This window comes from Oncorhynchus keta, chromosome 33, assembly GCF_023373465.1.
Source record: "Oncorhynchus keta strain PuntledgeMale-10-30-2019 chromosome 33, Oket_V2, whole genome shotgun sequence".
Classification (NCBI taxonomy): domain Eukaryota; kingdom Metazoa; phylum Chordata; class Actinopteri; order Salmoniformes; family Salmonidae; genus Oncorhynchus; species Oncorhynchus keta.
In genome coordinates this window covers 10638102-10666037 of record NC_068453.1, presented here as the reverse complement: position 1 = coordinate 10666037, position 27936 = coordinate 10638102, and the positions used below count along the sequence as shown (strand labels likewise).

The following is a 27936-nucleotide window of genomic DNA, read 5'->3' as shown; positions in this document are numbered from 1 at the left end:
ACCAGAAAGATGATAAACTCGAACAAATTGATTTTTTTTAAAGTAGGCTATTACATAACTGATTGAGTAAGAATGTTGTCTAAATAACGTTTAAAGGTGCCCTGCAATACAAAGTCTCACTTTATTACTTGGTTAATCCCGAGTAATTATGAAACTGCTGAAATTGGGGATATTTTGAGTCCTTTCTAAATAGCTTTTACACCAGTCTCTAAGTGTTTGTTTGAGCAGAAGTACCCTTTTTCGCCAAGATTAACATTTCACATGATCTTTCCTGACAGAGGCTTTTCTTTCAGAGGCCCCTTGAAGGATAACCAAAAAAAGGGCATTCAGCAAATCAGTTTTGTCTGCTTAGATTATTTGGGGTTGTAAGAACTTTCAATGTCGGCATTTATTTCCTCACTTTTTTACGAAGTGATGGCCTGAGTTTTTGACTTTTGACATCGTTTTTTTTTTTTTAAATACATAGGTTAACTAAGCAGCACTTGGACCAGACTAAGGGCAATGCACAGGGCTCTTCAACTGTAAACATATGAGAGATGTGTGCGATTATGTTTTGAAGGGAGGGGCTTGCGCTTTGTAGTAGCCTATTATTGAATACCGTGGAGCAGACCGATCGGAAGGCAGATTCTGTCTCTCTACATTGACTGGCCTGCTTCGTGGTTGTTTGCTAACCCGGTGAAAGAACAATCGTTTACTTGCTCAACTCAATAGGTACGTTCTGCGCTTCCGAAGTTGTTTGTGTTGTTTATCCAACTTGGTGAAATTTGCGTAGTGCTTATGATTACAACTTGTGCAATGATATTTTTGTGCTGTGAGTTGCTGCAATTGATTAGATATGTAATTTTAAAATTATAGATTTCTACAGCAAACTACACAGGGTGCACACACCCAGCAGTTTCCTAATAATGTGGCTATCCTGCGGTTAGCATTTTTTCAATAATTTAACTTAAACTATAAAGAATTAAAGAGTCGATGTAGATGATTTGCGCATTGTAATCAAATGTGGTTATTATCGAGTATAATATTTCATGCCAAATCACTTTGGAAAACCTATTACCGATCTGAATGTGAATTCTGGAATGTCCCCGCTGCCCCATGCCATAGATTATTATCAGACAAATATGAGGAGGCAGTCTCCAAACTCATGGAGTGGGATGTGAGCCAGATCTCTCTCCCTTATAATAGACAATACATAGGCTGCATATCAATTGACAATTTCAGGAAATGTGTAGTTGATTTAATTAAATCAAATCAAATTGTATTTGTCACATACACATGGTTAGCAGATGTTAATGCGAGTGTAGCGAAATGCTTTTGATTGGTATTTGCCAGTGGGCTTACTCTAGGATCAATTATACCTACAGTTAAAGTCGGAAGTTTACATACACCTTAGCCAAATACATTTAAACTCAGTTTTGTGCAATTCCTGACATTTAATCCTAGTAAACATTATCTGTCTTAGGTCAGTTAAGATCACCACTTTATTTTAAGAATGTGAAATATCAGAATAATAGTAGAGAACGATTTATTTCAGCTTTTATTTCTTTCATCACATTCCCAGTTGGTCAGAAGTTTACATACTCAATTAGTATTTGATAGCATTGCCTTAAACCATTTAAACTTGGGTCAAACGTTTCAGTTGCCTTCCATAAGCTTCCCACAATAAATTGGGTGAATTTTGGCCCATTCCTCCTGACAGAGCTGGTGTAACTGAGTCAGGTTTGTAGGACTCCTTGCTCGCACCACTCCAATACCTTAACTTTATTGCCATTTTGCCAAAACTGGAAGTATGCTTGGGGTCATTGTCCATTTTTGGAAGACCCATTTGCGACCAAGCTTTAACTTGATGTCTTGAGATGTTGCTTCAATATATCCACATAATCTTCCTACTGATGATGCCATCTATTTTGTGAAGTGCACCAGTCCCTCCTGCAGCTAAGCACCCCCACAACATGCTGCTGCCCGTGTGATTCACGTTTGGGATGGTGTTCTTCGGCTTGCAAGCCTTTTCCTTTTCCTCCAAACATAACGATGGTCATTATGGCCAAACAGTTCTATTTTTGTTTTAGGTTTGAGTCAGGTTTGTAGGCCTCCTTGCTCACACACACGTTTCAGTTCTGCCCACAAATATTTTATAGGATTGAGGTCAGGGCTTTGTGATGGCCACTACAATACCTTGACTTTGTTGTCCTTAAGCCATTTTGCCACAACTTTGCTTGGGGTCATTGTCCATTTGAAAAACCCATTTACGTCCAGGCTTGAACTGATGTTTTGCGATGTTGCTTCAATATATCCACATAATTTTCCTCTCTCATGATGCCATCTATTTTGTGAAGTGCACCAGTCCCTCCTGCAGCTAAGCACTCCAACAACATGATGCTGCCCCCGTTCTTCACTGTTGGGATGGTGTTCTTCAGTTTGCAAGCCTCCCCCTTTTCCCTCCAAACATAATGATGGTGATTATGGCCAAACAGTTCTATCAGACCAGAGGACATTTCTCCAAAGAGTGCGATCTTTGTCCCCATGTGCAGTTGTAAACCGTAGTCTGGCTTTTTTATGGTGGTTTTGGAGCAGTGGCTTCTTCCTTGCTGAGAGGCCTTTCAGGTTATGTCGATATAGGACTTGTTTTATTGTGGATATACATACTTTTGTAACCGTTTTCCTCCAGCATCTTTACAAGGTACTTTGCTATTGTTCTGGGATTGATTTGCACGTTTTGCACCAAATTACGTTCTCCTCTGAGACAGAACGTGTCTCCTTCCTGAGTGGTATGACGGCTGCATGGTCCCATGGTGTTTATACTTCCGTACTATTGTTTGTACAGATGAACGTGGTACCTTCAGTCATTTGGAAATTGCTCCCAAGGATGAACCAGACTTGTGGAGGTCTACAATTTTTTTCTGAGGTCTTGGCTGATTTCTTTTGATTTTCCCATGATGTCAAGCAAAGAGGCACTGAGTTTGAAGGTAGGCCTTGAAATACATTCACATGCACACCTCCAATTGACTCAAATTATGTCAATTAGCCTATCAGAAGCTTCTAAAGCCATGACATAATTTTCTGGAATTTTCCAACCTGTTTAAAGGCAGAGTCAACTTAGTGTCTGTAAACTTCTGACCCACTGGAATTGTGATACCGTGAATTATAAGTGAAATAATAGTCGGTAAACAATTGTTGGAAAAATGACTTGTGTCATGCACAAAGTAGATGTCATAACTGACTTGCCAAAACTATAGTTTGTTAACAAGAAATTTGTGGAGTGGTTAAAACGAGTTTTAATGACTCCAACCTAAGTGTATGTAAACGTCCGACTTCAACTGTCTATAAATAATTACGTTACAAATGCATTAGTTTTAACTGGATAATACCTCAAGTTATGAAGAACAAACAAAACAACATCCTCCTTTACACAAAAATGAATAATTTTTCACTTAAAAGCACTTTCCTTTGATTTGCTGTCATCCCTAAATATTTGGGATGAATATAATTGGACCTTCTCCAACTGTAAACTGTGGCCTTGTGCTGTGGCGTGGGATTTTACTGTCTCTTGTAGACGAATACTAGCTGTCTTCAATTGCCTGAGCCAAGGGATGTCATGAAAGCAAAGGATCCATCAGGTCAGATCCTCTCCACTGGGGGTCCAACTGACAGCCGTGGCCCTCATCAGGGATAGGCTTAACCATCTGTACTGGGTTGGCTAGAATCTTTATCCCTACGTAGGTCTAGCTGATGCTACACAGGACCAGCTGCGCCCAGTTAAACCATGATTAATCGGAGTAATCAACTTGATATCTAAGTTTATCAAAGCAACAGGAAACGCTGATGTTATAATGGGCTGTAGAAGGCTACTCATTGATTCAACACTGTCCAAACAGTGTGTGGTATTCCAAGAACCTTGTCTCTCTCTTTCTCTCTCTCATCTCACCACATTGTGGTACAGTAAAGCATTGCAGTGAGATGTGCAATAACTCCAAATGAATCCACCCAAATAGTTTGGGCCAACCACCTTTTTTTTTTTTTTTTTTTTCAACGTAGTCTATCTCTGCCTTCCGTTTGATCTCAGGTTGATTACAAAGCAGTTAGTATGAAGTGAGTGAACGGTAGAAAATGGGGTTCGGGGGCTATGGAGCTGCAGAATGCTCCGAGCTAGACAGCACAGTAATTGTCCATGAAGCTGTATCTGATAACACTGCAGTGTTTGGAGAATATGAGGGGATGCCCTTGTCTTATAAGGAACAGATTGAACCTGCTGACAGACGATTGATATAGCCTTTGGAATGCATAACAGCCGGGCTTATTTTTTAGTCTCTTTCTGCCTCTTTTTCTGCCTCTTTCGGCTACTTTTGTTTAGCGTATAAAGAGCCTGGGTAATGTGCTGTGCTGTATGGAGAGAGAGAGGGAGGGAGGGGGGATCTGGAGGTAATTCTACACAGTGATAACAAGGGTTTGGCTAGGGCCCGGGCAGGATGTAGGGAACACTGCCCTGGGTTTCCGGAGTCTGGTTTGCCCTGTGCATTACTGGCTGTTGTTACTCTGCTCTCTCTCTCTGCCCTTCATTTACAGAATGTTTCAGGATCAGTTCTTCCATAACCTTAATCATGACTCAAAACGACGTAAAGATGGGCTTCAGACCAGTGAAGGGAGGAGAATACGCCCTCGAGGACTAGAGAAGGGAGTTTAGGTCTAGTTGGCCGGAGGTTAGAACATTGGGATGGGACTTGGACATATACTTGAGGCTTGACCCTGGAGCATGCGATAGATTGTGGCCAAGGGCAGGGCTTTGATGCAGCCTTTGGATTCACAAACAATATAGTAGATCACCCCCCCTTAACTGTACTAGATAACTTTTCATTGCTCTGTGACTGACCTGAGCTACTTGTGTTCAAGCTCCCTGCAGGTGTGAAAACACACATTCTACTCTGGAATCAATACCACTGTCTTCAGGGTTGAGAAGCTGATACAGTTATTAAGGACAATGTTAATCCAGGCCCTCTCTCTTTCAAGGAGTGCCTGGAGACACTGTGGTTATGAGGGAAGGCTATTTGTTAGACACAGTATTTGAGAGAAGGCTAGTTGAAGCATAATGTCTTTTAAAGGTGGCGTCCTCTTAGGATTCATGAGAAATGTCTCGTTTTATTTTTCACTCTGAGTCTGGCTGCCCAATTTTGACCAATCACATCAGATCTTTTCATGTCCGATATTTTTCAGAGCTGATCTGATTGGTCAAAAGACCAGTTAGTGGAAAAAGATGAGAATTGGGCTGCCTGTGTAAATGCAGACCTAGAGTTTTGCAGTGCCTCTGTGGTGCGAGGCAGAGCTTTAATCCACTGCACTATTCAGTTCCAGAAGTTCTTTATATCTCTGCTGCAGCCTACAGTTACTATTACCGCCACTGAGAGAGGCTGCCAACTAAAGTTAAGTACGAAAAAAGAGAACTCGCATCGGAAATTGTGTAACATAAACTGTTAGTTTTTGTTATTGCCATTGTTTATCGATAATATATTCAATTTACGTTTGTCAAATGTTCTGCAAGGAGTTCTAAATTATTACATGTTGACATGTAAATCCAAACACACGCAGTGTTCTCAGAGTTCGCCAGAGCATATTTTCTGGTTTGTCTTATAATGGGCAACTTGTCTGTTAAGCATGTTTTTGCCTCGTTCAGATTATTGCCACTTGGGTTGATTTTATGCAGATTTGCCGCCTCAAGATATATTTGTGGGATCGAGGAGCCATCTTTATATGCAATTGGTTACACAACAAAGATGTCTCTTCATCATCTCTGATCAAAAGAGTCAACATCATCAATGTCTCCAAGGGAGAAGTCTAATTGGAGCCCAAAGCTCAAATTTGTGTCCTCTCGACAACTGTTCCCGTGGAGCGTTCAGTTAATTTGAAGTGGAGGATGATTGACATGGAACTAAACCTCAAGTGATTCTGCCCTGGACTCTGGCCACAGCATACTCACTGTTATTTATTTTCTGCTTTGAATATGATAGCATGTAATTTGAATGCACTGTACCCAGAACCACACAGTAAGTTGGAGCACATTTGGAAAATTTGAGAGAGGAAAAAAAACAGGAATCTGCTTAACTCTTAACTGGTGACGATCAAAAAATGGGGGCAAATGGGGCATTCCTAATTTGTGAAGTAAGAGCGGCCAGCTGAAACTGAAACTATATTTAGTTTATTTTGGACCCAGCAAATATGCAATAACTGGCTTACAGATGTTTTGTTAGTAATATATAATCTTTCCTCTTATGGCATGAAATCCTCTTTGTAATTCTGTTTGTTGTTCTTCATTACCTAGCCAGGTTGCAATGGAAAGGTTCTGCATTGCATTAGAACCCGTGCCATACCAGGCTCGTATGTCTCCTCAGTCCTTGGTATGGATAGACTCTGGAAGTAGTCGGACTCTTCTGGGGAACGAAGAGTTTGGATGATGATGAAGAAGAACGCTGACACTCGTTCTTTTCGCTGTGGCTCAGATTAGAAGGCCTGTTAGATCAAATCTCTCCCACATTTCTCAGACTTTGAAGTGCTATCGTTCAAGGCCAGATTCCCTAATTGGTAGCATGGCAGACTGTTGATAATTGGCACATTTACCCATCGAATGCCAGTTGGCAGGCAGCGAGGCCTCCAGAAGTCCACCAGCTGTATAAGGATATTTTCACATCCAACTCACTCACAACACAACCAAATCTCTTTTTAGTGGATGGGAGATGGTACAGGAACCCTTGGCTTACTCAACCCAAGTCTTATAAGGTAAATGTTTTTGCCCCAAAGTATAGATTTCAAGGTTGGGGGTGATCGTGGGAGTGTGAGTTCAGTTCACTACCCCGAGACTCATACACTACTACTTATGTCATCCTCCAAAGATGTCTTCTGTTCAGTTCCCAAAACAACGACGGGGCTGAAAGTGTGTAACATTGTTGAGCAAGCCTTTTGCCCCTGGGCTTCTTTCCTCATCTGATAAAACAAGCACAGGAAATGTCTCTGCGAGCTGATTTGCTCTGTGTTTTCCTTTGGCGTCTACCCACAGGGACCACAGACATGCCTAGTGCTTCAACCAGTCCCCTGGCACTAAGTCTCTTCACCCCCTTTTACAGACAGCTAACATTCCTCCTTCTCTCCCTCTCCTCCCTCCTCCCTCTCTCCGCCTCTCCTCGGCCCCCAAAACTAAACAAACATAGCTGATCAAGGCCTTAAAATCATCTTTTTAAAAGTCTCATATTTTAGGTTACTGGGGGAATTAAAGGTCCTATAGGTAATATAGTGAGGTAAATCCCAACCGTGTGTGTGAAAGATGCTATTGCGTGAAGGAAGAGTGAGGTCATGTTTTTTTGGAGATGGAGAGAGTCTATGAGTAGGGACACGGGCTTGAGGGAACAGGTGTGTGTGTGTGTGTGTGTGTGTGTGTGTGTGTGTGTGTGTGTGTGTGTGTGTGTGTGTGTGTGTGTGTGTGTGTGTGTGCACTTAAAAAAATAAAACACCCGCAAATTTAGTTGCTTCAACTAATTATTATTAAATAACTGCTTCCACATATTTTTGGGGGGTTTAGTCAACTTTTTGGTCAAAGTGTTACCTGAACGTAATATTTTTAACAAATTATGTCTTTGATCAATTTGTCTCTTATGCTCATTCAACTGGAAATGATTATTTTTGGCATCTTAACTTCCAATGTTTTCAACTTACATATTTGACACACATGATTACAATGTGCATGTTCATTTACGCAGTAATTGTTATTCAACATGTCCTCACCTGGGATTGGAACTCACAACCTCTTGGTTCACGGCATTACAAGCTTCCTGCTACTCCACCATGTTTGTATCAATTAATCAGACTATTCTCTCATTATTGAATTGATTAACTTATTTGAGCTTTTTATGTATAGTTCTTGGTGGGGCATATGACATTTTTGTTTTTAATGTTATTCCTTAATCACTATGATAAAGTGTACTTTTTAACAGATCTGAGGTTTACTTTTAAGTCCAATGTGTAGGAATACAGGTGAAATCGGTTATTGACACAGACAAGGTGACGTAGCTGGAAGATTAGACCGCTGTGACTGGAGTAGTTGTGAGTTCAAATCCCAGGCGAGGACATGTTGAATGCTAATTACTGTATAAATGTAATTATGTATGAAAATGTTGTATGTCAAAATCACTGTGTGTAACTAGTTCCACAGCCCAAAATAACAATTACTAGTTGAATGAACATATGAGGAAAATGTAGCAAACGCATCAATTTTAAGTTTACTGAACTTTTGCCTATGTTTTCTCGTGTTAAAACCAGTTACTTTGTAATATTTTGTGTGTGTGGTACTGTATGGATGGTGGAGGTGGTGAGTGCGATGGGGAGTGTGGGGATTTCATGATGAATGCTGGCTCTCATGGGACAGAGCAGCTGGAGGAATCGGGGCTCTTAGGTAACAAGGGGATTTACCTTTCGTATACAGCCGTTTGGATTTACCTCATGCTCAGACACGCAGAGTGGTGTCTTTTAATTCGAGAAACTGGAGGATTTGCGTCATTGAGTTCTCCGATTGACATCAATGGATGATTTGTGTGTCTGTGAGATCTCGAGTTATGCAGGCGTAGGGTTCTGGAGACAGGATTCTGCACTTTATTGCTGACTCTCTGTACTGTGAGAGCACACGAGAGATGAGGATATTGCTCATCTGTGTGTCACACAAGTCTAGGCTCTGACTGGTATGACACAGGATGCCGATGTGCTGCGCTAGTTGTAACACTACAGTACTTTGATTAACACTTTAGCTAGAGTCTGTATGTAGTTACCCCCCCTTTAAAAAATAAATAAATAAATGATGTAACAAACTTTGTCGGTTCATTACGCTGATTGTGCTGCTTCAGTTCAAAAGATGTGACTCTTGGAACTACAGTGTCAGTACTCTTTAGACTGGTTGGATCATTCTGACCTGTCTGGATCAGGACTACAGCTTCGGACAACGCTCCCTTTGCACAGCAGCAATCCGAAGCCATGACCGCTGCCATTTCTCCTGTTGGAGCCAAGTGTTATGTTTTTAAAGGTGCAGACCTTTTTTTTAAATATTTTTTTTATTGTCTCCAGTAATGTTACTACCCACCTGAATTAGCCAGCCCAGTCTGGGGGTCTGCGTTCTGGCTGGTATTAGGAGCAGTAGTAATGGTCTAAGAGTTTATTGAGTGTACTCTGTCCCTCGTAATCAGAAACATATTCAGGCATTGACATACAAGCCTCTCAGGGTTGCTCAGGAATGTATTACAAGCAACGAGAGGAGCCGAGCAGCGAGCAGATCTCCCCTTCCAATTATTTTCCTATTCACATGTCATTGCTCCATACAGAGGAAGGCAATGGAATCTGATTTAAAGCTGAAGATCAAAGCATCTAAAATGGCTGACATGGAGGATCCATCCCCAATGTAGCAGTTATTTTGTTTATTGTGTGTGTGTGTGTGCGTGTGTGTGTGCGTGCGCATTACTGTATGTTGTGTTTCTCTCTTTCTCCTGGCACCTAATAATGCCAAAGACTTCTCCCCCACTTCAGAGAAAGGGGAATGTAAGTATCCCCTTCATCCATATATAGTACTGTGCGAGACCCGAGTCCAGCTTGAATTTGTTAGTTTGGAATCATTTCAGTACCATCGGGTAATTCATAAATTCACTTCACTGTTGGGTAACATGGAGCTGGCAGGTGGACTGCCTCCGTCCTATATGGTACCCTATTCCCTTAATAGTGCACTACTTTTGACCAGAGCCCATAGGGCTCTGATCAAAAGTTGTGCACTATATAGGAAATAGGGTGCCCGTTGGGACGTTGCCACTGCCTTTTGACAGGGGTTTTAATCAGAGCTCCTCTGCATGGGAGAGAGGCTGAGTGTCTTACCTCTTAAGAGACCTGCTCAAGGTGATTGGGAGAAACCATCAGTCATGTTATTGTTAAACAGCCCAGGTCTAGGGCAATGGGTCTGGTGCTAATGGCTGTTGAGGTGCTAGCCAAAACTCTGCTAAGAAGGGACAGATTCGGATTCATGCTGGGTTTCAACTCTCCTGCATACACTTGTAGGAAGCTAGCTTATTGTATTGCTTGGTCCAAGTATTTTCTTAGTGAAGTAGTTTGACAAGTATTACTATTTGAAAATAAACCCTTCTACCTAACAGGCGGCCATCTTGAATTAAAGATAAAATGATGAGTAGGCCTAATTATTTAATGGAACAAGACCCGATCTGTAGCATCAACAGTCTGACAGACCGAGAAAACCGACTAACAAATTGAAATGCAAAAGGAAGTGGCAATCAGCCACTAGCTCAGTTGGTAGAGCATGGCGCTTGTAACGCCAGGGTAGTGGGTTCGATTCCCGGGACCACCCATACGTAGAATGTATGCACACATGACTGTAAGTCTATTTGGATAAAAGCGTCTGCTAAATGGCATATATTATTATATATTATATTATAATTCCACACATGCCAAGATGAGGACACTATGTCAACAAAACAACAACTCTAAACAAGCAACTCGATAACAAGTGTGATGCTAGGCTACCCAAAGACAATGGAGCAAATCTGCTAGGCCCCGCTGCTTATTTACGCAATGCACGGTTAGACTAAACGAAGTGAGCACGCTCATTAAAGGAGAGTGAGCGCTTCTTAATTACAGGCCCGTTAGCACTAATGGCTCTCCTCTCATCAGATGAATGCAGACATCTTCATGAGGAGGAGCGTTCTGCTAGCTAGCTAAGACAAGACAAGACAAGGCTAACTGAGTGAGTTGGGTTGAATAGAATGTACACATGCGATTGGGTTTGGGGAGAGGAGTGGAGGGGATGGGAGAGGGAAGGGGTGTGGGCGTATGACGTTGGGTGAGATGGGAGTAGATTTAAAGGGTTGGTTTGGTGGGTGGGTGTGAGGTAGTTGAGTAGGGTAGAGGGTTTGGATGAATAGGGGTGAGGAGGGTATTAGAAGGGGTGTGGTTGATGGGGTTCGAGATTTTGGGATGGATTGGTTTGGGTACTAGGGGTGAGGGTAGAAGAGAAGGGGGGGGGGGACAAGCTGGCTGGCCTCATTAATCCCTGCTTTAATGAACCCAGCAGCTGAGGGGAAAAGTAGAACAATGAAGGCTTGTTAGGGGGAGGCCTGTGTCAATGTCTACCCCAGGTTGGTGTGTTCCCTGGGACAGAGAAGAGGATGTCTGAATGCTCTTGTCCCTAAAGCTCTGTGCCACCCGTTTACTATGACAGACATCTGGGGGACCACCTTGGATAATGAGCAGCCATTAGCTCAGGTTAAAGTTAATGACCAGTAATGGTACACCAGCCCTGCTTGGCCCGGAGTTTGAGCCCGTCTGAAATGAAATACCAGTCACTCAGGCTCAATACATAATAAACAGAGGGAACAGGCTGGAAGTGAATAAGGTGTGTGTGCTTGTTCAGAGGTGGCACAGGTGGATGGGTATCATGTGAGAAGGAGATGGGTTTTCCTTCTGAGCAGATTACTAGCAGAAAAGAAACCTGGGGGGGGGTTTGGATTTGTTCCCATTGTACTTAAGTTTACAGAGTCATCTCATTTCCAGTTCTGCCATTAGCTAAAACGGAACGAACCCCTATAAATGGGAGCACTCTCCTAAACCCGACGACTTAATTATTTACAATTTCATGGTTGTCTGAGACGTGTTATTCTACTAGATTTGGGAAGTAGACGCTTTAAATAACGTACATTAACCTACAAATGCTGAATTTGTATCCTTCATTTGGCAGTAAAAGTTGAAGAGGAGTGATTCTCTTATCTAGAGTTGTGTCAGTGACGTAGCTTTAGGAGGCATGTAAAAAAAATACTTCATAGTATAACTGAGGCAATGTGCCATTGTACAAAAATACTTAAGACACTCACGAGAGAACTAACCACGAGGCTTCCAAGACTGGACAAGACCGAGTGAGTGAGACAGAGGGAGAGAAAAAAAGAGTGGTGGGAGAGCGAGAGGAGACTGTGAGCGAGAGAATGGGCAGATGGGAAGAGAAAGATGGAAGGGAGAGCGACTGGGATAGAAAGAGACAGAGTGAGTGCTTTGTTATGTCTCCTAGAGCTCTAGTGTTTCCTGGAATGCCTGGCAGCAGAGTCAGAAGTCAGAGCCACAGGGAGGAGGAGCGAAGAAGAGAAGGAATGGCCTTCTGTCCTGACAGACAAGCACTGCTGAGTTGACATAATTTAGCAAATCGTCAATGGTCAAGATGTTTCACTGACAAAAATGGCTATGCTACTGCATCTGGATGGGGCCCATTGACAGACAGGACTAGGAGAAGAGAGATATACCTATGCTTTATGGAGATCAATGGCTTCTGGCCCCCACTATCACCCTGGGGGGGGGGGCACACAGAGTTGCAACCCGTCCTGGACGGACCTCTGACCCCATGCGACACTAATAATAACAGCCAGCAGAAATATGCACAGAAACGAGATCTCCTCTAGCGTAGCCTAGCCTCCAGGATAGGAGAACACTGAGGCACGAGAAGGGTTGTCTCCTCTCTCCACTCAGACAGGAATGTATGGTCTCGGAGGAGCTGAACCTCACAACTATCGATTACTATTATGTCACACGGTCTTTACACTGAGCTAGCTGCAGGCTCAGAGTCTTAAGGTGAGCTATGTTTACACTAGAGGCAAACACGCATATAGACATTCATATTTATTACACCCAGACAGACCTAGACATTGCGTCGTAAGCAAGGCATCTCTAGAACACCGAGAGGGTTGGAATAGGAGACTCCTGGTTTCTGTCTAAGAAGGTGGTGTTGTTGATATGGCTCTTCAAAATCAAGGGGAAGGTTTAGAACCTGTTCACTCACGGATATCTCACAGAGGGATTTGGTTGTGGTGGTGGGAAGTAGACTCGACCAGGGTACAGCTTAGTTACAGCCATCGCATCACAGTTAAGACGTGGTTTTGGCAGTGCAATGAGAACCTCAACAGACAGGAGTTTATGGAAGAGCGGAGCTTGACTGATAAATTAGCCCTCGTCTCTGGTCACGGTTTCCACTCCCATTCATCAATCTGTACTGCTACTGAACACCTCTTAGTGTCACACCTGGCCTTTAGCCCCAATGCAGTGACCCACCCCTCCCCCTCGTACAGATGTGCTCAGGCCTGCTGAGTGATGCTTGGATGCAAAGAGCAACAGACCTCGTCCTTTATCTCTTCCTCGTATTTCGTCCGAAACAAAAACAGCACCGGCAGCCGTCACAATGAGCTCCATTATAATCAGTTATCCTGACAGTGATTTAAAAAATAAAAAAAAGTATTTGTTCACTAAACAAACCAAAATGTTTTTACAAGGGAGTCTCGGACCTCTCCACCTTTCCCGTTCACTCAGAGTAATAGCCCTCGGTGAGGTCATTGTGCTAGAGCTAGAATCTTAATCCTCTCTCTCGCTGGTACTCTCCTCTATCTTTCTCCCCAGGAATGCAACAGGCCCCTTATTTTGAAAGATCTCTTGTCACACAATACCCTTGAATGTCCTTTGCGCGACGCTTCAGAAAGCGCATTCCGCAGCCGGATTTACAGATTTGCGCATGGCTAAACGATTGGATTGATGAAAATGTATGCTCTGAGGTAAAACGTGTAATTTTGAAGCAGTGGTCATGGTACCAATTTTCTGCGGGGCAACATGGCCCCCTGGGTAGACACAGACAGAACACAAGGAGATACACAAACATCTATCAGTGTCATGATCTGAGCAGGCCTCATAAGCTTCTCCTGGTGTGTAAGCGGTTACGTCATGGCTTCGTTGCTGCTCGTGCTGCTTGTACGTTTCCATGTAAAGGAAGTCATTTCTCCCACTGTGATACGGACCAGGCACATAAATCACTCCGATGTTTTCATTAATTTTTTTATCTCAAAAGTATAGCCTCATTTTTTGAAAAATCTGGCAATCGAAGGGTCTCTCAATCTCTGCAAAACATTTTTAAAAAATTTAGGGGAAACTTGTCAGAAATGTTTGATACTTTGTTTTTTTTCTTTATGAGAAATACATTTGTATGTTCCAGAACATGTGTTCCAGTTGCCGTGACATGTGTTCCAGTTGCCGTGACATGTGTTCCAGTTGCCGTGACATGTGTTCCAGTTGCCGTGACATGTGTTCCAGTTGCCGTGACATGTGTTCCAGTTGCCGTGACATGTGTTCCAGTTGCCGTGACATGTGTTCCAGTTGCCGTGACATGTGTTCCAGTTGCCGTGACATGTGGTCCAGTTGCCGTGACATGTGGTCCAGTTGCCGTGACATGTGTTCCAGTTGCCGTGACATGTGTTCCAGTTGCCGTGACATGTGTTCCAGTTGCCGTGACATGTGTTCCAGTTGCCGTGACATGTGTTCCAGTTGCCGTGACATGTGTTCCAGTTGCCGTGACATGTGTTCCAGATGCCACTGCTTTGTGTCATAATAATTATGTGGATCAACTCGGAACATTTTCAAATTATATTTTGTCTTGCTGCTTTTTGTTCTATGTTGCTATGTCTGTATGCTACGTCTTGCTTGTCCTATGTTGCTATTGTCTATATTGTAATTGTTTTTAATAACCTGCCCAGGGACTGCCGTTGACAATTAGCCGGCTGGCTAAAACCGGCACTTTTACTGAAACGTTGATTAATGTGCACTGTCCTTGTAAAAATAAAATCAACTCAAACTCTAAACTCGAGGTATATGATCTTGTTGTGTTACCTGAGTAACACAGCTCAGTGAGCATAAACAATGTGCATTCTTTATTTTACTGGACTGATTGTGTCTGGATTTGATGGTCAGTCTCAGCGGAGGGAGAGCATCAGAGGGTCCGTTTCTCACAGTGGGACCGTCCCTCGGCTAAGACTGACCAAAAAGGGGCGACCGTGTTCCCGAGCTGATCCGCGAAACTCACACTGCATTATTTTTGCATCACGCACAAATCCATGTTGTTACTCCTATGACCAGAGAAAGTGAAATATTCCTCTTTTTATATATATATATATATATATATATATATTTTTTTTTAAGACACGACACTAATAATAACGACAACGCAACCTTATCGGGACATTTTGCTACTCATTCATTGAAGCTGCGGTGCTGGTTGCAGCGCAAGTGGAGAAGTGCATTTTATGGCATATAAAAGTGTTGACAGTGCGGAGTATGAACTTTAAACATGAACTCACTCATAAAAACAAAAGCTATTTTCTGTATTCGTTGACAGTCTCTCTCTCTAGTCATGGTTTTAGATGCTTTGAAATCACAGTATAAACTGACTTTGTTGTAAGCTCGAGGAAGCTGCAGACAGGCACATGGTCTGAGCAAAACGATTTGCTAGCGGTAGGCCTATAGGTGCACTTGATTTGCTCTCCGGGAACGCTGAGTAGGTGGAGTTTGTATCTTCAGACACATGAAATGGTTCAAAATGGGAACACTTCGCCTACCCGGAACGCAGGGCAGATGAAACAAGTTCACCTATTGTCAACAGCGCGAGACAGAAACATTTAGGAATGAATGGCTTTATCGCAGTTTTTTTATAGAAATGTTTGGCGATCGACTAGGAATGCCTTTGAGATCGATCGCAATCGACGGTTTGGTGAGGACAATGTTACTGTTACTTACACTTTACTATGTTATCATGTTCCATACATGAATTGGGGCCTCTAGTGACACACAGGTCTATTTTGGTACAGGATGTGCTCCCATCTGAGTGCCCCCAACCTGGAGACAGAGAGATGTAGCAGATCCAGACCTTTTGGTTGTACTGGCATCAGTAGTGCTTTGCTTTGATTAAAACACATCATGTAGGTGTCAACACCCCAGCCTTGCTACTCTGGTCAGTGAATGTCAGATTAATGATCTGTCGAGGAGTGCTTCGGGGCCCATTGGGGGGGGGGTCATTTATACTAAAAGATGGCAGGTGTCAAGATGGTGGGTTGTCGCTGACACCACCCTGTTTGCGTCCCAAATGGGACCCTGTTCCCCTACGTGGTTCGCTACTCTTGAAGAAGTGCGCTGTATCCGGAATAGGGTGCCATTTGGGACGCAGACAGGGTGAAGGAAGAGGAAGCCTTTCTCCTGAACAGGTGGGGTGAGCGAGTCATTCGTCAAAGTCCCCAGTCGTGAGTGAGTGAGTGTTTCAACTGAGTGAGCTTCCTGTCTGCTAAACAGGATTCGGTCAGGATTCATTCAGTTACCCACCCCCTTCTGTCAAACTGCTGTAGAGCGGCTTCATTGGGGCGGCAGCGTAGCCTAGTGGTTAGAGCGTTGGACTAGTAACCGGAAGGTTGCGAGTTCAATCCCCCGAGCTGACAAGGTACAAATCTGTTGTTCTGCCCCTGAACAGGCAGTTAACCCACTGTTCCCAGGCTGTCATTGAAAATAAGAATATGTTCTTAACTGACTTGCCTGGTTAAATAAAGGTACAATTAAAATAGCCACGTCAGTATAGAAAAAAAGATGGCAACATTTAGTGTACTGTATGTCCTAGTGGAATTACACAAGACAAAGGCTGTTGATATCAAGGTTGACGTTTATTGTCATTAATCTTGCCCTGGAGACAGAACCGTGCGATTTCCGCTAGATAAGCCAGCTGCAAAGTCAAAATTGGCTGTATTATTTTATATTTTTGGTCTTCGTTCAAGGTTAGCAGTGTGGTTGGGGTTAGGTTTAAAATCAGATGTTATGACTTTGAGGCTGTGCTAGCTAGTGACCAGTCTACAGAGCTGCCTCCAAAAAGATTCATGACAAAAAAAACCTGCGTCAAGAGCGGAGGCAGATATTTATTGAGATTAGTTGGTGTTCTGGATATTTGGACTAGAGTCTTGATGTATTATTTCATAGGTTACATGCTGACAGCTAAAACCACTCCGTCTTGACTAAATACAAGGGAAAAAGCCAAGCGAGTTTATTTATTGCTTTGTTCTACTGCTGGGTTGAGGTTTTGTTTTTTTCCTCTTGGCCAGTCGTTTGGTTTCCTTCTTTGATTGACAACAGTGGCAGGCGTTTGTCAGGGACCAAATAGTCTGGGGGCAGATAAACAAACGGTTTCTAACTGCAGCGCAGGGCTGAGACCCCTCGGATTGAGGCTGTGTTCAGCCAAGAGAAATGTGACCTACGGGACAGACCTTCAGGCTTTAGAGTGCAGAATGTCGACCCTTTCGTGGAAGAGAAATGTGTATATTTTTCTAAAAATGAACAAAGAAAGGTTAGTTATTTTCAACTCCCTACTGGCTTCAAATGGAGTCGGCCTTTACCACAGGTTCACACACCCTTGTACCATAGCGATCCAGCCAGGCAAAGATATAGAGTTGCAATGTGGTCCTCCTTGTCTAGGGCAAGCCAGTCTAATAATATTCTGGTTTTACTTTGCACTGTCCCAGGGATGCCACCATCATCAGGCATGTTGCTTAGGGATACAGCCAGCCCGAACCAAACCTGGTTTCAAATAGTATTTGAAATATTTCAAAGAGTTTAACTGTGCTTGATTGAGCTTGCCAGGGTTCGTGGAACCACTGGACTAGCCCCCAAAGTGCAATCCCCACCCCATCTGGCACGCCAGGCAGACTCCGAGCAAACACTCAAAGAACTTCAACAATTCCCAATACTATTTGAACCCTGGCCTCTTTTGTGGTCAGTATGTTATGAGTGGGAGAGCTGCCTGTATCTCACTGCACAGCATGTTAGCTAGAAAAAAAATGTTTCTCTCCCAGTTAGGTTACGGGAAAGGGAGCTTTTTTTTTTCTTCCATATTTGGTCATATGGAGTACAGCCAGTAGGCAGTAGCCTTCTGATGGAGTACAAAAAAAACATCCCTATTTTGTGTGGGATTTGTTCTCCTTGGGCCGCGCTGCTCTGATACGGGCTGACTGTAGATCTGACGTTGAAAGCGCACCATTTAAGGCACGAGCCTTTTTAAAACACAACGAGGACAAGAGAAAAGGCCTCGTCTCATGTACTGCCGTCATTCTGAAACTCGCTGAATCTTTCCAATGTCATTCAAGGGTTCACTGTCTAAACTAATCCTAATGCAAATGACTCTCTTAAAAAAGCGACGTTGATAGCAAGATTATGTTTTACTGACATCCTCTTTTTGTCCTCTCGTCTCAGCTGTTGGCAGCGATCTCATTTGGACTGAGTATTGGACTAGGGTTGATGGTTTAACCCATGGTGACGTGAATTAACTATGGCATGGTGGGTGTATTTGTCTTTGGTGACGAGCACGACGAGTCTCCGACACGGTGCTTTAAAGACAGACATGTAGCGAAGGTTGAAGCTGATCAACTGAGGAAAGCTGATGTACAGGTGTGTGTGTGTGTCAGGCCGTGTGTCAGGTTTAATAAGCATTACTGGAGGAGAGGAGAGGAGAGGAGAGGAGAGGAGAGGAGAGGAGAGGAGAGGAGAGGAGAGGAGAGGAGAGGAGAGGAGAGGAACAGAACAGAACCGTGTTTGGGACCAAACCAGAAGAGTAAAAATAGATTATTCCAATGACTAATGTTCTATTTAAAACACCAATTGAACATGCCACGCCAAAAAACCCAAGTTTAATCACACTGGCACTGGGAAATGTATCGAAATGTTCCAGGATGGGGCTAAATTTGTAATCTCTTATCAGAATTATGTAAGGCATTCGGGTGCCTTTTTTTCCTTCCCAAAAAAGGGTTATGTGAGTAATTTGATCAACATGTTACATCACACACTAGGTTTAGTAGCTGAGATGTCAAGCATATCAGTGAAAGAACCTTGTCTAGCACAACCCTGATTGGACGGTAACATCCAGTGATCCGTTTTTGCCTGTGATGATTACAGTGTGTCGGTGACGGATTCTCAGCTGTGAGCTGTTACAGGTGACCTTAGGCTATAGCTAGCAGTCAGTCTGAATATTCGTCTGGGAAAGGAGATGTGTCAGGGATCGTGAACCATTGTCTGGGAATGCATGCTGGAGTCTCCTTTTTCATCCCCAAGTGGAAACTCAGAGTCTTGGACTTTTTTTTTTTTTTTTTTTTTTTTTTTTTTCAGCCCCAATATTTTCCCCTCACTCCTCAATCTTACAGCCAAAGTCAACACAATCGCAATCTGTGGTGATTTGGGAGGGATTGTGTGTGATCATCAGACTAAGTCACTAATGATGGTGCGTCTTAAGAATTCAAGTTTAGTCGGTCCTTATACTGTAATTTCCAATGGGCTCTCAGCTCTCCAATATTCTATGAATAGTGCTTTAATTTGCCGAATTCTTCCGTATTAGCGCTAACCCGAAACTTCTCGCGGAATGAATTTGTTTTGGAGCGGATAGAGCCCGAACATATGAAGCAGATGGTTTTGAGATCGAGCTGAGCTCAGATGCTTTTGGCCACCTCATATCCTGCCCAAGGAAAGATGTGTCCCCGCTAAAGTCTTCCACTCTGACACCACAGGATCTGTCCTCGGGTCAACTGAGTTGTCTGACAACCCCTTGGCATCAGTATGTAGGGGAGGAAGTATGTGCAGTCTCTCTCACACACACACACACACACACACACACACACACACACACACACACACACACACCCCTACCTCCTCCTCACATTCTCCCAGTGTTGACAATGAGCACGTAGTCAGCAGCTGGTCGGATCATGCCTTTGCGGTCCAACAGCAGTGTCTGTACCGTGACAGACTAAGAGACGGGTGAAGGGGAGAACGAGGCAAAGAGAAAGAGAGTCAGAAATTATGGCCTCCCCCCATGCCTAAAACTCCAGTGAATTGATGTGGCCACATCCTGGCGTGTTTCACTGCCTGGGCTGGGCCAGAGGCAGTAAATGTGTTAATGGAGGCGAGGCACGGGGCCGGCGTGTGAGAGGAGAGGCAGATCACGCTGAACGGGACCAAGGGAGGACAACCTCTTCCAAACACATCATTACAGGTGGCGATGGACAGGACACACGCACGTTGCCTGGGCGCACAGAGACACACACAGACCAAGGCAGACACACACTCCCAGATGTTCTCAGAGATGGAACATTTCTCTGCCCTCTGTATTGCTATCCACATTTGGATACATACCCATACCCCTACAGGTTATCATCTTGGCGTTTGCCCATCTCAAACTGCCCCCCTGAGCACCTGCATAGCGTTAGTCAGTCAGTCAGTCAGTCTGCCTACAGAAGACCATGGTATCTACTACAGCTAAACCTCTGTTCTGTTCCTCTCCTCTGTGTATGAGTAGACAGAGCGCAGGCTGTGTGACTGTGAGACAGTCCTGATGGCTCCTGTGTAAACACTGCTGGGTGGGAATGGGGAATCCTGGCCTGTCATCTGACTGACAAGGAGTGACTGCTACACTGTGCAGGGCTTAGTTTCAGCTCCAGTGGGGACGCTGCTCAGTCTCATTACTGTACAGGCCATTAGCTGGTCTGCTGCGCTGTAATACAGACACCGTCAACACACACACAGTGCACACAGACCTGAACTAAGACCTGAGTCCACCATAAAACATCACACCAGCAGGTCTGAGATCAGTGTAATAGGATTTTGGCTCACCGCCTAAATGACACTGCACCGGGATCAGGAGGTGACACACCTGCAGCGTTGCCAGACAGACAGACAGAGAGCCCTGACTCTGAGTCAGCCAGTCGGACAGAGTTGAGGAGCTCAGTTGGGGTGACCTGACCCAGGTGAATGTCATAGTCTAGACAGATTTCACTGTCTTGGCTCTCGCACCACACTCATTGACAGAACTGGGTCTCGAAACAGAAAGATCCTTTTGATCACTAGGTTTCATTGGAACACTAAGTGAATAGCAGCCGGGGGGGGAATGGAATGATGAAATGGAGTTTTAGTAGTTTTCTCCTTTTCCACACAGATTTGAGACCCTCCTCCTCCTCAACGTGGAACAGGCCGAGGCTGGAGTGACTGACACACTGACTGACTGGTGCTCAGATTCTCTCTCTCTCTCCAGGTGAGATTACGCCTCCCGTTTCCTCCCTTGGGCAGCTTCTCACTCACCCTTTCCCCCTCCCTCCCCATCCCTGTCTGTCAGTGTCAGAGCCAGACATGATTCATGTCTCCAACCGGAGGACAGGGAATTGGGGATACTGTTGTTGCGGCCGGAATATGTTGCGCAGATAATCACGGCATTGTCAGGAATTGAATGGTATGGTTAGATTATATTACAATATGATGATCAGGAGGAGGATGGTGAACTCAAGATTGTGATGATCAAGATACAACACTCCTTCCGTGGCCTCCAACGGCTCTTAAATGCAAGTAAAACTAAATGCATGCTCTTCAACCGATTGCTGCCCGCCTGTCCAACATCACTACTCTGGACGGCTCTGACTTAGAATATGTGAAAAACTACAAATACCTAGGTGTCTGGTTAGGCTGTAAACTCTCCTTCCAGACTCAAATTAAGCATCTCCAATCCAAAATTAAATCTATAATCAGCTTCCTATTTTGCAACAAAGCATCCTTCACTCATGCTGCCAATCATACCCTCGTTCAACTGACTATCCTACCGATCCTTGACTTCGGCGGTGTTATTTACAAAATAGCCTCCAACACTCTACTCAACAAATTGGATGCAGTCTATCACAGTGCCAGCTGTTTTGTCACCAAAGCCCTATATACTACCCATCACTGCAACCTGTAGGCTCTCGTTGGCTGACCCTCGCTTCATATTCGTTGCCCAACCCACTGGTTCCAGGTCATCTATAAGTCTTTGCTAGGTAAAGCCCCGCCTTATCTCAGCTCACTGGTCACCATAGCAGCACCCACCCGTAGCACGTGCTCCAATAGGTATATTTCACTGGTCACCCCCAAAGCCAACTCCTCCTTTGGCTGCCTTTCCTTCCAGTTCTCTGCTGCCAATGACTGTCTTATATCTCCTTCACTAACTTTAAGCATCAGCTGTCAGAGCAGCTCACAGATCATTGCACCTGTACATAGCCCATCTGTAAATAGCCCATCCAACTACATCCTCCCCATATTGTTATTTTTGCTCCTTTGCACCCCAGTATCGCTACTTGCACATTCATCTGCTGCACGTCTATTACTCCAGTGTTTAATTGCTAAATTGAAATGATTTCGACACTATGGCCTATTTATTGCCTTGTCTTACTACATTTGCATACACTGTTTATATACTTTTCTATTGTGTTATTGACTACATTTGTTTATTCCATGTGTTTATTCCGCACTGCTTTGCTTTATCTTCGCCAGGTCGCGGTTGTAATTAAAAACTTGTTCTCAACTAGCCTACCTGGTTAAATAAAGATGAAATAATTGTTTTTTTAATAAAAAAGATGATGAGGATGATTAGTGGTAACGATCCTGATGAAGACGTTTATTGTACATGGCCATACCAGGCTCTCACAGTAGCCTATGGATAGACTGACAATGAGTAAGAGTGACAGCAGCCTACCTCTCCACCCCACCTGAGAGGCCCAGACAGGGGACAGAGCAAAGAGCACATAGCTCACATTCCACCAGCACCTCCTAATGAGTAGGCCCCAGCGAGAGAGAGGAGGTGAAGGATGCCTTGGCCTCACTCTCTCTTTCCCTCTCTGCTCCTGCCACACAATCCCTGGGTCTTGTGCCAGCCCACCACTGACATGGCAGATACCTGGGATACCTCTATTTCTCCCAGCTCCCTCCCTCCAACCACACCTGGCCAACCCTCACACCTGGGTCACCATGGCAATGTGCACACAGCTTGCGCTTACCTGCAGGTACAGGCAGAGCCAGGGAGCTGGGAGGGTGGGAGCCGGCCCACAATCCCCTCCTCTTCTTCTCTTAAAGGGAAAAGAACAGAGCATTCCTTGTGATGCCAAAAGTATAAACCTTAGGCAGAGTCCCCATAGCATAACCATGTTTGCTTTCATGTCCCCACTAACAGTGAACTGTGCATGTTGGTGCGATCTAAGGATAATATATTAGAATATATTCTAAGTAGGCAAAGTTTGTGTTGGCATCAATGTTTTTTCTCTTTTCTTTCTGTCTGTCTTTCTTCCGTTCTGCCTCTTTTTCTCGGGAGTTAATTTTAGTCCCACGCTCGAGTCGTCCAGAGCGGCTGCAATCAAAAGGTTGGTGGGTGGCAGTCCAAATATTGTGTCATTTAATCCGTTTTGGACTCGGGAAATCTTTGGATAACATGGACTAAAATCTGCTGTTGTATCTCAGGAGAACTCCCTCCCGCTCTATTTTCTTTCTGTTTATCCGATGAAGTAGTGTCAGGGTGTAAGTTACCTGCTGACAGGCCTGCCAATGTTAACGTTACATTTGACAGCTTTTTTTGTTGTTTTGCTCAACAACTTAGTGCTTCGTCCTCTGGAAGAATCTTCTGGAGTTGTTTTTAAAATGGCGCTTCTTTCAAGATCCTGTGCTACCAGTCGGAGGTTAAAATGCTGCATTCCACAAATAGTTTCCGAGGCATAGTCTTGAGATGAATGTGTTTGCGCTAACGTGGTGAAGACAAAGTTATTCGGTTGTGTGTCACAGTGATGACTCGTGGCAAAGGAGGCCTCCTATGCCGTTCTACTCGCAGAGCAAAACAGTACGTCGACATTTCACTGCATATCAACATTGCAATGCCTCTAAGAATGAAATGGTGCCACATTCTCTTCCAGCTCTCTCCTTGTGAGTAGAGAACACATCGTTTTGGATGTTGTTAACACAGACCTCTCCTGAAATGATAGGGGGACATGAAGCAGGGTAGCCTAGTGGTTAGAGAGTTGGACTAGTAACCGGAAGGTTGCAAGTTCAAACCCCCGAGCTGACAAGGTACACATCTGTCGTTCTGCCCCTGAACAGGCAGTTAACCCACTGTTCCTAGGCCGTCATTGAAAATAAGAATTTGTTCTTAACTGACTTGCCTAGTTAAATGAAATAAATAAAAATGAAGCTAGCGTTGTCTGGATAACATCAACATGGCTTTTAATATAATGTTCCTTAAGCGCTGGGTAGTTCCAGACAGAGAGTTGCGGCAGAGCATTAATTTGACTTGTAAATGTTTCATTATTGCCATTGTAGCTCTCAGGAGCTGGCAGACAGAGAGTGGGGAGAGGAAAAAGTCATTGGTTTACAGTAGAGAGAGAGAGAGTTTACAGTGGCGAGAGAGTGCTGAGAGAGACTTTAATTTACAGTGGGCGGAGAGGAGAGAGAGGTAGTGAGTGGAGAGAGAGACGATAGTTTACAGTGAACAGGGAGAGGCAGTTCTAATATGAAACCCTCAGAGAAAGTCAGAAATATGTCATTCCAGGAATCTCTCTCTCTCTCTCTCTATTCTTCTGCTCCATTCTTCTGCTCCATGTATGTTAGCTTTGACAGAATATGGGTGGTCCTCTCAAGCAATCAGTGCAACACTGATATGTCTCCATTTTATTGAGGGTTATACTCTGGGATGCAAAAAACAAATCTCTGCACTCACAGGCAAACTCAAAATCCAGTTGAATCTAATATCAAATTATGATCTATGCATAAATCATTATTCTTAAATATCCCCCAAATCATACTCGTACTAATAGCGTGCTCTCAGTCCCAGTGCTGCTTTTAGGAAGTATGTGATTAAACTTAACGCTGTTGTAGGCTTTAGGGTTTTCGTTATTGCTCTCATTTTGTCTAATTACAGTTGTACGAATTGCCGAAATCCAAGTGCCAATTTTCTTCCTCCTGCAAATGGCGTAAGTGTATCTAAACATAGAGAGCAAATTATTGCGGTGTTGGAAATAATCTGTCCCGAATCACACGTGTGTCGTAGTTTGAGGAGAGAGAGCGAGAGAGGAAGGGAATGAGGAGGGACTAGCCCTGGGAGTGATGGGTTTTGTTTAAAGCATACCTCCCCTATCCTCGTGTTTCCTGTCCTCGTGTGCGTGTGGGAGACCCTTTCAGGTCCTCTCTGTGTGAGGCTACAGAGGGGCACAGAGCAGGAGGCTACAGCAGGATCCACAGCACAACTCAGGAAGCCACCCTGCCTCTCGAAAACTGATCCCAGATCTGATCCTAGCCAACCACTGACAACTCTGTAAACAAAACAGGAAAAGTAATAGAGGTTTGGGAAGGAGAGAGAGAGAGAGAGATGTAGAGTTACAAGAAAGGAAAGGAAGGGAGGGCGAGTGGGAGGGAGGGGAGGAGTAGAAGGGCGAAAGGAAGAGGCGTTTGCCTTTTCTGTTGACTGCCGAAGCCGGTGAAAGATTGTGCAGCAGCAGGAGCTCTTTGTGTTGTAGCCGTGCTGGGATAAAGCAGTGGGAGACGGGCTGGAATGGTATAAGACGGAAGAATATACAGTATATTTCAAGGTCTAATCAACTGCTAAGGTATAGTACTGTAGCCTTTCACTCAATGTACTTTACTATTAGCTGTAGTAGCAGGCTAGATTGGAGTTGTGTATGGTTGTGTTATTGTAAGAGAAGAGCGTAGGTTGACGATGACCAGCTAAGGATCTTCTGGGTGGTCCCGCTCCTCTCCTCGGTCACGTACCCAGGGTATTTTTAGTGAGGAGCGTTAACATCCTGTGCCAACTTCTCTTCCTCCTCACACGATTTCTCCTCCTCTGTCATTCCTTCACTTTCTCCCTTCGTTTTTTTTTTTTATAGGAAAATGTGACTGTGTGTCTGGCTTGGCGAGATATCAATGTACCGTAAATGTACTGCAAGTATTGGTAGTGAATGTCGTAGTAGGCACACAAACATGCATCCCTGTATCGAGGTCTAGAGCAGAGAGACCTCTGGGTCGTTTTCCACTACACATCAAGCAGAAAAAAACTGAAGGAAACAGGGAGGAACTACCTACCATTTAAGAAACGCCTATTTTAGTTTTTCTGTTGCAGAACCTTTTTAAAATGTTTTTTGTTCCATGTCCTAATGAATATGACCCAGCAGGATACAGAGGTACCGGATGGTGATAAACCCGTATGTCCTTCCAGTATATAAACTAAAACGTCGTTAATGATGATGTCATCCTGCAGGGCGTAACCATGGACGACGACTTTGAGCGGCGCAGAGAGCTCAGGAGGCAGAAGCGGGAGGAGATGCGCCTGGAGGCTGAACGGTAAGGCTGGCCTCCTCTTCCGCCTCTTCTTCCTGTCGCTGCTTATTGCTCTTACTCATCTTCATCCTGCTCCTCCATCTCTTCTCCAACCTCTACTCCTGCTCTTCTTCCCTCTCCTACTTCCCTTCTTCCTCTTCCTCCTCATCCTCCTCTGAACCTCAAACCTCTGCCATATCCATCAACAACGACACACACACTTACACATCTGCAACATTATTGTCTTGTCTCATTGGAGTTTATCATTATAAACTGGGTGGTTCGAGCCCTGAATGCTGATTTGGCTGACAGCCATGGTATATCAGACCGTATACTATGTGTATGACAAAATATTTATTTTTACTGCTCTAATTACGTAGGTAACCCGTTTAGAATAGCAATAAGGCACCCCAGGGGTTTGTGATATATGGCCAATATACCACGGCTAAGGGCTGTGTCCAGGCACTCTGCGATGCGTTGTGGGTAAGAACAGCCCTTAGCTGTTGTATATTAGCCATATACCATACCTCCTCGGACCTTATTGGTTAACCACTCTGAACATGACGTCATAACGCTAAATGTGCAGCCAGAGGGAGTTGCAGGTACACGTGTTGTCCAGAGGGGGTGTTGATGGCACAGTGAGTGCTGTGATCATATGACCTCAGTGTTCTTCGGAGCCCAGTTGAAGTCATTTAAAGGGCTTTGAGCTGGGCTCAGGTTGTTACAGGTCCCTGTGATCTCCATGCCAAGTTGGAACCAGAGAGCCAACCCTTAAATAGTTTGGACTCTCCTCAGGGCTTTAAAAACATCACTCAGCAAATATTGGCTTCCTCTCCTCATGCAGGCAATAATCTACCACTGATCTGATGACATGTGTTGTGTTCTCTCTCTCTTTTTCTCTCTCTCTCTCTCTGACTCAATACGTTCTGCTTTGTCTCATCGTGTCACTGGTAGAATGTACTGTTGACCTCATATAGAAAGCCTCTGTGCATCCTCAAGTCAAATGAGTTACTGTAATACATGACAAGCCCAGACATTTCAATTGAGCTCATCTCAAATCGATCACCTCAACCATGTCTTCTTTTACGGAGCAAGGATACATGAGACTACCAGGAGCTTAGTTTTCTCAGCCTGTCTGGGTAGCTTCATCCCTTATCCCGATTATTCTTACGAACAACAGTCATTTAACCTGCCAACACACATCATAAAACTGGAATATGCATCATGGGCAATAGGATATGCAAATGTGTATCTCTGGAGGTCCAATCCCTTACTGAGAGATATGGCAGTGACATTAACTGAAGATATGATAAGTGCTCTCTGCAAACAGGAGCTATTGAACAAGCCTGAACAAGTCTGTAAAGCCTTGGATGACACTATGTTACTGCTTTGATTGGCAAGCTACAAAAGTGTCAGTGCTCACTCTTAACATGTGTTGACAATACAACAGAACAGTAACCGGAATGACATTTACTCTCGCGGGTGGCCAAATAGAACTATCAAAAAGCCACGCCTCCAGTCTTCTTCTTCTGATCTATGACCTGATGGGTCATAGCTCATAAAACCAACTGGTTGGGTAAAACAACTCGACGTGTGTTCTGTCCGCTATTTAACCCAGCATTTTGTTGTGCGGTTTCTTTGTTTGTTTGTTTAAACTTGACATCTATGACATTGTCCTCCTGATTTGTAAATACTGTAATGTGGCTGGAAACGGGAAATACTTCCCAGTCAACTTAATCAGTGAATATAATAATCTTGTACATTTGAAGTGTGACGTGTGATTATGTTGTACAACAAATGTAAACTTCTGCAGCAATGTTGGCGTCTATTGTCGTACCTTTGGGCGTGTGCCTCATCGCTCCAGCTCAACACCAGTTGATTGAACGATAACTCAATGCAGTCGTTATATTTCACAACAGGTCATAAAAGCCGTGTTTTATATTATTT

At 44.0% G+C, this 27936-nt stretch overlaps 1 protein-coding gene across 12 annotated transcripts in view; it reads left to right on the top strand.

The window, feature by feature from the left end:
* Positions 1-357: 357 nt before the first annotated feature.
* Positions 358-27936, top strand: part of LOC118366215 (non-muscle caldesmon-like) — a 54121-nt gene continuing 26542 nt past the window's right edge. For 3 of the 12 annotated variants that reach the window (XR_008088988.1, XR_008088989.1, XM_035748712.2), the window contains exons 1-2: positions 25104-25280; positions 25931-26013. Coding sequence is in view for 10 of the 12 variants with exons in the window: in XM_035748712.2 (XP_035604605.1) it covers positions 25940-26013 (74 nt within the window). In the remaining 2 variants the exon portion in view is untranslated. Of the gene's footprint in view, positions 712-20830; positions 20927-25099; positions 25281-25930; positions 26014-27936 lie in introns of those variants that run through there. The other 9 variants (XM_052491874.1, XM_052491873.1, XM_052491875.1 and 6 more) reach the window with 8 other exon arrangements.